Genomic DNA, 10,159 nt, shown 5'->3' on the forward strand with positions numbered 1-10,159 from the left:
ACCTGCAAAACTATGGGATTCGGAGACCTTGTGGGAGGTGATGATGTTGTGTGATCATCCACAACATGATCGTCGAGGACGAGGGTGACGATGCTGCCGCAGCTCTGGAATTTGAGAACATGGGTGATCCTATCCAACTTTCGGACCAGAATCCGGCCACATTTGAGGAGTTTATTCAAATGCATCAACAAATTCCGCATCGACCAACTCACGAGCAGCTCAAGGAAGATCTGATTGAGCATGAGTGGGCGGTGAAAGGGGAGAACAATGTTGGGATGTAAATATTTGAACTAGTGCTGCATGCGGCTATTTGAACTCTGTGCCCTTTGCATGTGGCTACTTGATCGTGCAGACTGAGATTTTTTTGAAAGGCCGGATGTATGCAACCACAGTTGGTTGTCGATCTCGTGCATCCGTGTCCGCGGACTAATCCTCTGTCCGTGGACGGATGCGGGAGATTTTTTGCAGGTTGCCGTTGGAGATGGCCTAATGTCGACAACGCGGGTTCAAGTTCCTCATCTCTTATAAGAATAAGACAGGGGAGTCTCTCCTCTGTTGTCATTCTCATTCAACAGTAAGACTGAGCCTAAGGTTCAAGTATGTCCGAATCCATAGTACTCCTGCATGATTGTATTGTGGAGTGGGTTTTGTCTAGAGGACGAGTAGAGATCAAATGCAAGCATCCATGTTTGTCTGGGATATTTATTACTCCCTTCATTCCACAATGTAGTGCGCTTGCGCTTATCGAGATTCAAGTTTGACCATAAATTAACAAACGAGACCGACTGCAGCGGGAGCAAAAACTATACCACTGAATTCATATTTTTGACATGAATTTAGTGATATAATTTTTGCTCCCGACGTAATCGGTCTTGTTGGTTAAATTTACAGTCAAATTTGGATCTCGGTAAGAGCAGGTACAATAGAGCTGAGTCAGCTGGCTATAAGAAATAAACTAGTATATTTTTACTTAGTTGGAGGAAAGAGAAGAAGAGAGAGAAGATAAGCGGGCTCTTGGTGAAGAGCCAGCTCTAGCACGTGCTCCTAGTCACTTTGTGAGAGTGAAACGTGGGCCATATAATAAAAAAGTAATACACTCTTCTAATCAACTATTGTACATATTGGCTATAAGATGGGCTATAGATGACATGGCAATGGCTTATAGCCAGCAGTTGGCTATACTATTAACCATGCTCTAAGTGCGGACGCACTACATTGTGGTATGGAGGGAGTAATGAAAATTACACGTCTGTCCAAACATAGCCTTGAACGAAGTGAATTCTGAAGTAAAGAAAATTCCAATCAAAGGAAAACATGCAAACTTTATTTTGATTAGGACCAAATGAAACAATAACACAACTATCGAAAAAAAATGTTTTCTTCGACTCATTTTAATTGACGTTTCTAAATCTAGGATAAATACGAGCATCATGATTTAAACCCAGATAGACTGTAAATACTATTATACACCTAACCATCTCAAACACAGGTTAACACACGTTGGTTGGTTTGCGGGAGTATGCACACACTGTTGGAGGACCCTATCCCGTCCCATGTAGATGTGGTACTACAAAAGTCCAAAGCAATTACGAAGCCCTCTTTCGGAAGGGACGAACACGCCTGTCTCGCGCTCCTCCACACGCCAAAGCAACAACAGTCCCAGTACTATTATAGGCTGATTGATAGGTAAACGAGGGAGGGAATCAAAGGAAGGAAATATTATTATTCATTCAGCCATCCCTTCAAAGCTTCCTCCCTTCCTTCTCCACTCCACCAAACAAGCTCCAAACGTGCACGCGGCCAACGTGCACGGCACAGCCACGCCAACAGCAGCCGCATCTTAATTCTTATCATCATCGGTCCAAAATTTACACTTCACCAACCCAAATTTGACAAAATTTGGCAAAACTATCTTTGACTCTTTTTTTTTTGAATGACACACACAGAGAGAGAGAGAGAGAGAGAGAGAGAGAGAGAGAGAGAGAGAGAGAGAGAGAGTCTGTCTTCTTATCGCAACGCAAATCATTGGAACTGGTGAAGTGGTGATGATGAGATGCCTTGCTCGCCGCACCTAAAACGAAACTGATTGCGGCGTGACGGACGCCAACAGCGACCACCCGTTCGCGCGATTCAAAACCACGAACCAAATTCCCCAATCCCACGGTCGTGCACGCCAAAACGAACGAACGACATATCCGAACTCCTCCTCCTTCCCGAGCAAGCCAGGTCCCGGTCCCGGTCGTGCGCGGATCCGCCTTCTCCAATCCGATCGCCCCTGGCGCGCCATCGAGCCCAGATTTATGCGGCCGTACTGCCGCGCGCGCCCCAGCCATGCAGCAGAGTAGCAGCGGGGAACAGGGTTTGACTGCCGCGGAGTTGCGGGGAGTAGTAGATTGGTCGCAATGGCGAGCCTGTCGGACTCTGGTGGTGGTGGCGGCGGCGGCGGCCGGTCTGGCGCGGAGCTGATGGTGCCGCAGTTCCACCTCAAGGCGCTGCACGCCATCCTCGCCGCGCGCGCGCCGCGCCCGATCGCGCCGGCGCCAGCGTCGGCGGCGGTGCGGAGGCGGGACAGGTGGTTCCACCTGCCGCTCCACGCGCCGCCCGCGGCGGAGCACGTCCCGGAGCCGGCCCTCGGGGAGCCGGTCGTGGTGGACGTGTACCTGGCCCCGTCGGCCGGCGGGGAGGAGGAGGAGGTGGTGGAGAGGTGGACGGTGGCGTGCGAGCCCTGGTCGGCTGGGGAGAGGGCGGCCGCCGAGGCGGGGGAAGGGCTGGCCGTCAACAGGGCGTACAAGCGCTGCATCACGCTGCTCAGGTCGCTCTACACCACGCTCCGCCTTCTCCCGGCGTACCGCGTCTTCCGCACGCTCTGCGCGTCCGGCCAGGGCTACAACTACGAGATGGGCCACCGCGTCGGCTCCTTCGCCGCCCCTTTCTCCCGCGCCGACGAGGCGGCCATGCGCACCCGCGGCTTCCCCCCCGTAGAGACCCACCTCGGCCGCCTGGTCGTGTCCGTCCAGTACCTCCCCAGCCTCGCCGCCTACAACTTCGAGATCACGTCTCTCTCCTCCGCCATGCTCATCACCGATTACGTCGGGAGCCCGGCAGCGGAGCCTATGCGCTCCTTCCCGTCGTCGCTCACAGAGCCTGCCAGCTCGGCCTTGCCGCTGCCCTCACGCCGCCCCAACAGCTGGGCGTCGCCTGCTGGTGCCTACTGGCCACAGTCGCCCGGGCAGCACGCCAAGTTCTCACCGCCCCCAACGCTGTACGCGTCTCCCACGCCATCTCCTCCCACGTTCGGTGGCGGCTACCTGCAGTCGCGGCTGTGCGGGGAGACCGCACCAATGAGCATACCGCAAGCGGGCGGAGGGAGGGGCCCTGTCCAGTATCGGAACATGTCCGATCCCAGCAGGGGGTTCATGCTACCTCCACCTTCACCCAAGAGCGTGCGAGGGGAGGCACGGTCACACGAGTCACTCACAGAGAGCGGCCGCTCATCCCGGAAGGCAGAGGGGCTCCGGATAGCCGATCTCTACGCTAACTTGCCTGCTGCTCCAAAGGTGATTCCTCGCGTTTGCAATGCATATGCTTAACTGATGATGTTTGTGTGCATAACTGAAAACTCAAGGACAGTACAGATTGTTATGGTATCCGAAATGCAGCCTGGACGGAGTTTATAAGGGTGGTTGATATGATATTGTGTCAAGTAGGGTGGAATCTTGGTAATTTTAGTAGTCCCATTAAAGTCGAAAGGCCACGGGAACACATGCACCCAACCGTAAAGTTATGTTGATAAATCTCCCCTTCACCAATTCTGCAGGTAGTATGCATAACTTGTTTGGTTTAGCCTGATATTATTTCTCGAACATTTAGCCTGATAGTTACAGTGGCATAATTTGTATCACTCCAGACTGGCACTTGGTATGATATGATTTTCATAATCTTGTAACCTAGGGTGCTGCAGCATACTACACCTTCTTTTTACTGAATTTTGTCTAATTACTAATGATTATCGTATTGTCAACCCATACTACATACATACCGCGATGGGAGCATAGAATTCTCTAGAATTGCTCGAAGGCTGACATGTTATTTTATTTATTTGAATTTCTTATTTTGGAAATGGCACACCTCTCCTGGTTCTTTGTAGGTCAAACCTGTCCAGACTAAATAACCTTAGTCGGTTAGTCCTAACAGTTTGAAATGCATATTTGAGTCCCAAAAATAGACAAGTTCCTGAAATATGCGTTTTGATACTTTTAGGACCAACTTGACATACTTGTGATACTTATAGGACCTCTGGTGCATTTTATATCCTGGCTGCTAGTTTTATAAGGCCTTGCGTAAGCTCACCCTTTTCCAATAGACCCCCTCTGTATCCCTGATGCAATTCATAAATTAGTTTATGCATTACACATACTTGGTCGTAGTGAAATATTGGTTATCAACTTTTGGTGAGAATGTTATTGTGTGAATATACATATTATTTTGGGGGAATAAATATATATCTTGTACTTCACATTATATGTCAAAACTTGAAAATCTTAATTTTGTTGTAGTATTCATATCTGGGAGTGGAAATAACTCTGCCAAGATAGATGTGAAACTTGTTATATTCATATTTGATACTGGAAATCACTATGCAGATAGCTGACAAACATAGTGTTCACATCAGAAATCAGTGGATTTCTAAGATTTTATTTCTAATCATATGTCCTTGTTTTTTTTCTAATATAATAAGCCAAATTGGCACGTCTTCTTCATAACTGAGCATCTCTCAGTCTCAGTTGGTGGGGCCGCATGAGAGATAAGCCCGCCTACTCTAATTGAGTTATGATGTTTGGAGTACCAGAGTTCAACTCCTGTTGGTGTAATGTATTCCGTGGAGTGCCTGGTGTCGTAGCCGTTCTTGTACAAGGAATACCAGTCGGTGCACCTGCTTGAGTTTTCTAAGCACGTCTTCTTCATAAATCAGTATTTAGTTTACCCAAAATAACTTTTGTGTCCACTCCATTTCTGCTTAACAAATCCTCAAGTGTCTGTTTCCGCTAACTGATTTGTGGGCCACATCTTATAAAAAACTAATTCCGACATATTATGGGCATTTCCTTCTTATCTTTTTCGCATGGTCCACAACCTGTGTACTGCAAGTGTGAGGGGATGTTTGGATGTTGGTAAAGTTTTATGCCCAAAGTGGCAGGCAAACGGGTCACCACTCTTCACACCTATGACGAGCAGCATATGAGTCTTAGCCTTCATTTTCCATTGCACTCAGTATAAACCAAGGTTGATAGACTAGGTTTTATGCCTGCTAAGTCTATATCTTTTGGCCTATATGCAGACTAAGGACAGTAGGGAGGAATCTGGTAGGTTCTCAGGTGTTTTCTCCTCTAGTGGTTCCCCACGACATGGGATTTCAAGGAGTTCAAGCAGACTGTCTACGCAAGATGATACTGATGATGCATATCTTCCTTTTGCTGTGGATGATGTCGATGCACCTGATTCCAGACCTGGGTATGTTTGAGTCCTGCTTCAAATTTGGCAGATATTTCCATGTGGTTCATGACCTGGGTATCCAGTTAGTTAATTATAAGCAGTATATGCTACATGTATATGTTATATGTGATGTTTAGTACTTGAGACGCTGTTCCTAACCCTATTTAGTACTACCTCTGTAAACAAGCTAAGACGTTTTAGATCACTAGTGATCTAAAACGTCTTATATGTGATGTTCTCAGAGGGAGTAGATCTTACTGATTAGCAAAATTTGATGTGCTTCCATGACATGCACTTTACAGGAGCAGTGGTGGTAAGGAGGACCAGTCGGCTTCGTCCTCGCATAAATCACAAGATGCTGCGGTTGGCTATCTTGTCCATCTGCTGAGGTCTGCACGTCCGTTGCGAGATCCTAGCAATTCATCTGTTACATCAAGGGCTGAATCTACCGAAGCAGGCAACACCAGCTCGTTCATGTCCCGTAGAACGTCTGATGCATTCGAGGAGCTTGAATCTTTCAAAGATATAAAGGAGAACCTGCTCTCCCGTAGTAGATCTAGAATGCAAGATTCATTCGATAGATCCTAACTTAACGGACGAAGGCTCCCAATCAGCCAATCACACAGGATACTATTACACGGTAAGATCGGTAGTCCGTATTGATGAGTGAGGATATCTCCATGAGCTATGTATATAACCATCAACTGGCACTTGTTTTACGGCACCTCATTCTCAAACTCAAGCAGTCTCATGATCCGCCTCTGTTGATAGTGTTTTGCATAAAAGCAAAACCGACAGGATTCTTGTTGCTGGAAACCCACTGGTGTGTGTTTGGAATTATATATAATCATCATCATACTGAACTATTTATTTGTTCCATGTCAGCAGCTCTTTGTACTAGTGCTCTTGGTGCGCTGGATCGTTGATGTTGTGAGCTGAAATTTCTGTGCACGGAGCAGTATGAAACCATGAATTCTGCTTACTTGCTTTGCGACTGATGCTTCTGTACTACCTGGTTATCTGTAAAGCGCACTCCTAGAATCGAAAATGGCAGCTTCGAGCTTGCTTGCAACGTTGGAGTTTCTGCTTTCAGCCTGGCCTATGTGTATCCATTTCCCTTTCTTGTGGCATCTGCCCTTTTCTTCAGAGCAAACGCGTCTCTGTAAATGAGTAAAGTAACGGCAGGAATCATCTTCATCATCCCTTTTGCTTGTTTCCATTGAGAACGCGCTACATCCGCTCCAAGGAGAGCAGGATACCGCAAATGTTTCCTGAAAATGTTGAGCTGTGAGGCGTCGCAAGCAAGCTTCTGAACCCGTTCAGCTTTAGGCGGATAACATGAGCACATCTGTTCACAAGTTTCATCTTCCAGTAAGTTGGTGGCCGGTTGTGCTGATGCTTCTGTTCGCATTTGTGTATCAGAGGAATGGAGTGAGACTGGAACAAAACAAGCCAAATGCCGTTCTTTCCCAGTTTTGCGGATTCGTCGAAAATTTTCGTGGGATGCTCTGAGCGAAAGTTTCACAGTGCAGCAGCCCTCAGACAACCGAGTGGGATGGATGTATGAGCGCCTGCGTTTGTACCGTTGTTCAAAAAAAGTTGCGAACGTGCCGTTTTTACTCTCGTGGAAATGGAATCCCACCGGCCCGAAGTGTTCTCGAGCGCGTCCCAGATGTCGCACCACGTTCAACCGAGAGAGAAGAAACGTCGCACCACGTCTCTGGATCAATTAATAAAGAAAAAGAAAACTCGCTATTTCGAATCAAAACTCTTTGCAGTGCCCATATAATACCCGCCGAAGGCGTGCGACTCACAGAAAGTTGATCTCTATGTGTGGCCACGTGTCATTCCATTTTTTTTACAGTGCTAGAACAAAAATCCATGACGATGAGCTAGTTTCCCTATAAATACCCCGGCCGCCGCGAGTGTGGTTACCACGCTCCAGTCCAGGTTCCCATTTGCACACAACAGTGCTAGAGCTCATCTCATTACACCCGCGGTGTGTTGCGTCCATGGCTCCCGCCGCCGACCTTAGCTCGCACGTCCACGCGGCCGCGGACGCCGCACCCAAGTCCCCCGCCAAGCCGAAGCAAGAAGAGATCAGTCCTGCGGCGGCCGACGTTGACGACGACGTGGAGGCGGGTGGTGGCAGCCCGGGCGGCGACGGCGTCAACTACGTAGCGCGCGCACAGTGGCTCCGCGCGGCCGTCCTGGGCGCCAACGACGGCCTCGTCACCGTGGCCTCCCTCATGATCGGCGTTGGCGCCGTCAACGATTCCAAGCGCGCGATGCTCGTGTCGGGCGTCGCGGGGCTCGTGTCCGGCGCCTGCAGCATGGCCATCGGCGAGTTCGTGTCCGTGTACGCGCAGTACGACATCGAGGTGGCCCAGATCAAGCGCATCCGCGGCGGCGACGGCGACAGGAGCAACCTGCCGAGCCCGATGCTGGCGGCGGGCGCGTCGGCCCTGGCGTTCGCGGCGGGCGCCGCGCTGCCGCTTCTGAGCGGCGGGTTCGTGCGGACGTGGGCGGGCAGGGTTGTGGCCGTGTGCGCGGCGAGCAGCGTCGGGCTTGCCGGCTTCGGCGTGCTGGGCGCGTACCTGGGCGGCGCGAGCGTGGTGCGGTCCGGGGCCCGGGTGCTGGTGGGAGGGTGGCTCGCCATGGCCACCACCTACGGGGCGCTTAAGCTCTTCGGAGTGCACGGCGCTTAGGCGAGCGCAAATTACGGGCAGAAGTATATATTTTGCCGCGGGAATAACCGAGCCAATGGATTATTTAGAAAACAAGACTAGCAGAGTAGCGCTAGGTCTGTTGGTGCTGCGCTTTACGAAAACATATCATGTAAGTATATTGCTACTAACGTGCATGTGGCCGGTCGTACTACTAGCCAGGAGATCGTATATTTGAATACAGATTATGAAGTTTGCTGCTGCTGGCCTATGAAAAGAATGTTGCATGTCATTCTGCACTCGGAAATGTCACTGCTTATGTACAGTCACAACTTGTCATGAGGCCATTCAAATATCTCAACGGTGTTTTTTTTAGGGAAAATACTACCGCATTTATTAAATTACGATGTTCGGAATCTCATCCGACAAAACAGAAAGAACGAAATCCGGGGGAGCCCCAACCAAACCTTACAAAGTTCATCACCAACTCCTACTCTAGCTAGCTTATGCGCGGCAGCATTAGCAGAACGTCTAACCCAAGACACCTTAGAGTCGACAAAGGACTGCATCAAGGATTTGATCTCCTCCACCAGAGGCCCAGACGGCGAGAGCTCCTTAGTGTGTTTCTTCAACATCTGCACGACTCCTCTAGCGTCTAGCTCGACATGCACGTGCGTCTCGTTGATATCTTTTGCTACTTCGAGAGCCCGCTTACATGCCAAGAGCTCAGCCACCTCAGGATCGACCAACTCCTGGAAGTGGTGGCACATACCAGCTCTGAATGCCCCCATATGATCCCGTAGCACAGCCCCACCTCCAGCCTTGTTTCCCATCTTGGATATTGCGCCGTCAGAATTCACCTTGATCCAGCCCTCATCCGGTGGCTCCCATTTCTGAATCTGCAAGCGTGCCGGAGTGTTATCTGATGCGGGATGTGCCATCTTCCACTCCTCCATTTGCCTCAAAACCACACCCAGTATTTCGTGTGGGTGTTTGATCATTTTCCCTTCTCGTGTCTCATTCCTCGACAGCCATAGGCTGTATAATGCCTGCATCGTTGCCTGCTTTGCCTCATCGGAAGCTCCCGCTAGCCACTGTAGTAGCCAATGTGCTATCTCTCTCTGGGAGTCCAACTGGCATGGTGGGATCGCCACCAAATCTCCCATCTCCGATCGAAATAGCCGCCAAAAAAGTTCAGAGTGTGGACACGCCCAAAACCAATGAAATATAGTTTCTTCACGCCCACAAGCAACACAGAAAACCCCAGGTTTTATCCTTCATCGATGGAGCTCTGCTCCAACTGCCAGTCCATTTGAAATTAGTCTCCAAAGATGGATCTTGGCCTTTCCCGGTGCATTCGTGCCCCAGAGGGCCATATACGCCTTGTGTTTGTTCACCGAGCTAGATGACTCCGGCCGTCCGGAGCGCGATCTGAGCATGGCCATTTTCAAGTGATAAGCTGAGCGAACAGAGAAGATTCCATTCTTTGTGAAATTCCAAGCTTGGTAGTCATCAGCATCCAAACCACCCACCACAATCTGCAAAATGTCGCTAGCATCATCCGGGGTGAACATCTCCCTGACTCGGTCGCGATCCCAGCTCCTTCCGTCCGGCAACAGGAGATCTGCCACCTTCGTCATGCCAGGTATATACGTCTGTCCCAATGGCTTCATGGACCCGCCTCTTGGGATCCAGTTACTGTGATGTATACTCACCTTGGATCTGTCTCCAATTCTCCACACCAAGCCTTCGCGAAGTAGATCCCGGCCATGCAAAATACTTCTGTAAGTGTATGAGGCTGTAGCAGGACACGTTGCGCTCAAAATGGATTCCTCTTTGAAGTAGCGTGCCTTGAGCACTCTTGCCACTAACGCCTCTGGGAATTGTAAGACACGCCAGGCTTTCTTTGCAAGAAGAGCCTGATTAAACACTGTCAGGTCGCGGAAACCCATACCTCCATCCCTTTTCGAGGTGCACATCTTTTGCCATGAAATCCAATG

The 10,159-nt window shown here is 49.8% G+C and overlaps 2 protein-coding genes across 2 annotated transcripts; both read left to right on the forward strand.

Annotated features, from left to right (window-relative positions):
* The first annotated feature begins 2,051 nt into the window (after positions 1–2,051).
* Positions 2,052–6,372, forward strand: LOC123137785 (autophagy-related protein 13a). Its single transcript, XM_044557630.1, has 3 exons — positions 2,052–3,557; positions 5,339–5,511; positions 5,796–6,372. Exons 1-3 carry the CDS (start codon positions 2,403–2,405, stop codon positions 6,079–6,081), a joined length of 1,614 nt encoding a protein of 537 aa, XP_044413565.1. The 5' UTR covers positions 2,052–2,402; the 3' UTR covers positions 6,082–6,372.
* Positions 6,373–7,449: 1,077 nt separating this feature from the next.
* LOC123134352 (vacuolar iron transporter homolog 1-like) lies at positions 7,450–8,421 on the forward strand. Its single transcript, XM_044553621.1, has one exon. It carries the CDS (start codon positions 7,506–7,508, stop codon positions 8,199–8,201), a length of 696 nt encoding a protein of 231 aa, XP_044409556.1. The 5' UTR covers positions 7,450–7,505; the 3' UTR covers positions 8,202–8,421.
* Positions 8,422–10,159: the final 1,738 nt, after the last annotated feature.

The sequence above is a fragment of the Triticum aestivum genome, chromosome 6B (genome assembly GCF_018294505.1).
Source record: "Triticum aestivum cultivar Chinese Spring chromosome 6B, IWGSC CS RefSeq v2.1, whole genome shotgun sequence".
Classification (NCBI taxonomy): Eukaryota; Viridiplantae; Streptophyta; class Magnoliopsida; order Poales; family Poaceae; genus Triticum; species Triticum aestivum.

What these genes read in the sequence shown, in the direction of transcription:
- LOC123134352 (XM_044553621.1), top strand. Translation starts at nt 7,506, where the DNA reads ATGGCTCCCGCCGCCGACCTTAGCTCGCACGTCCACGCGGCCGCGGAC.
- LOC123137785 (XM_044557630.1), top strand. Translation starts at nt 2,403, where the DNA reads ATGGCGAGCCTGTCGGACTCTGGTGGTGGTGGCGGCGGCGGCGGCCGG. An exon ending in ACTTGCCTGCTGCTCCAAAG is followed by an intron (nt 3,558 to 5,338) that starts GTGATTCCTCGC and finishes GCCTATATGCAG; the next exon opens with ACTAAGGACAGTAGGGAGGA. An exon ending in GCACCTGATTCCAGACCTGG is followed by an intron (nt 5,512 to 5,795) that starts GTATGTTTGAGT and finishes TGCACTTTACAG; the next exon opens with GAGCAGTGGTGGTAAGGAGG.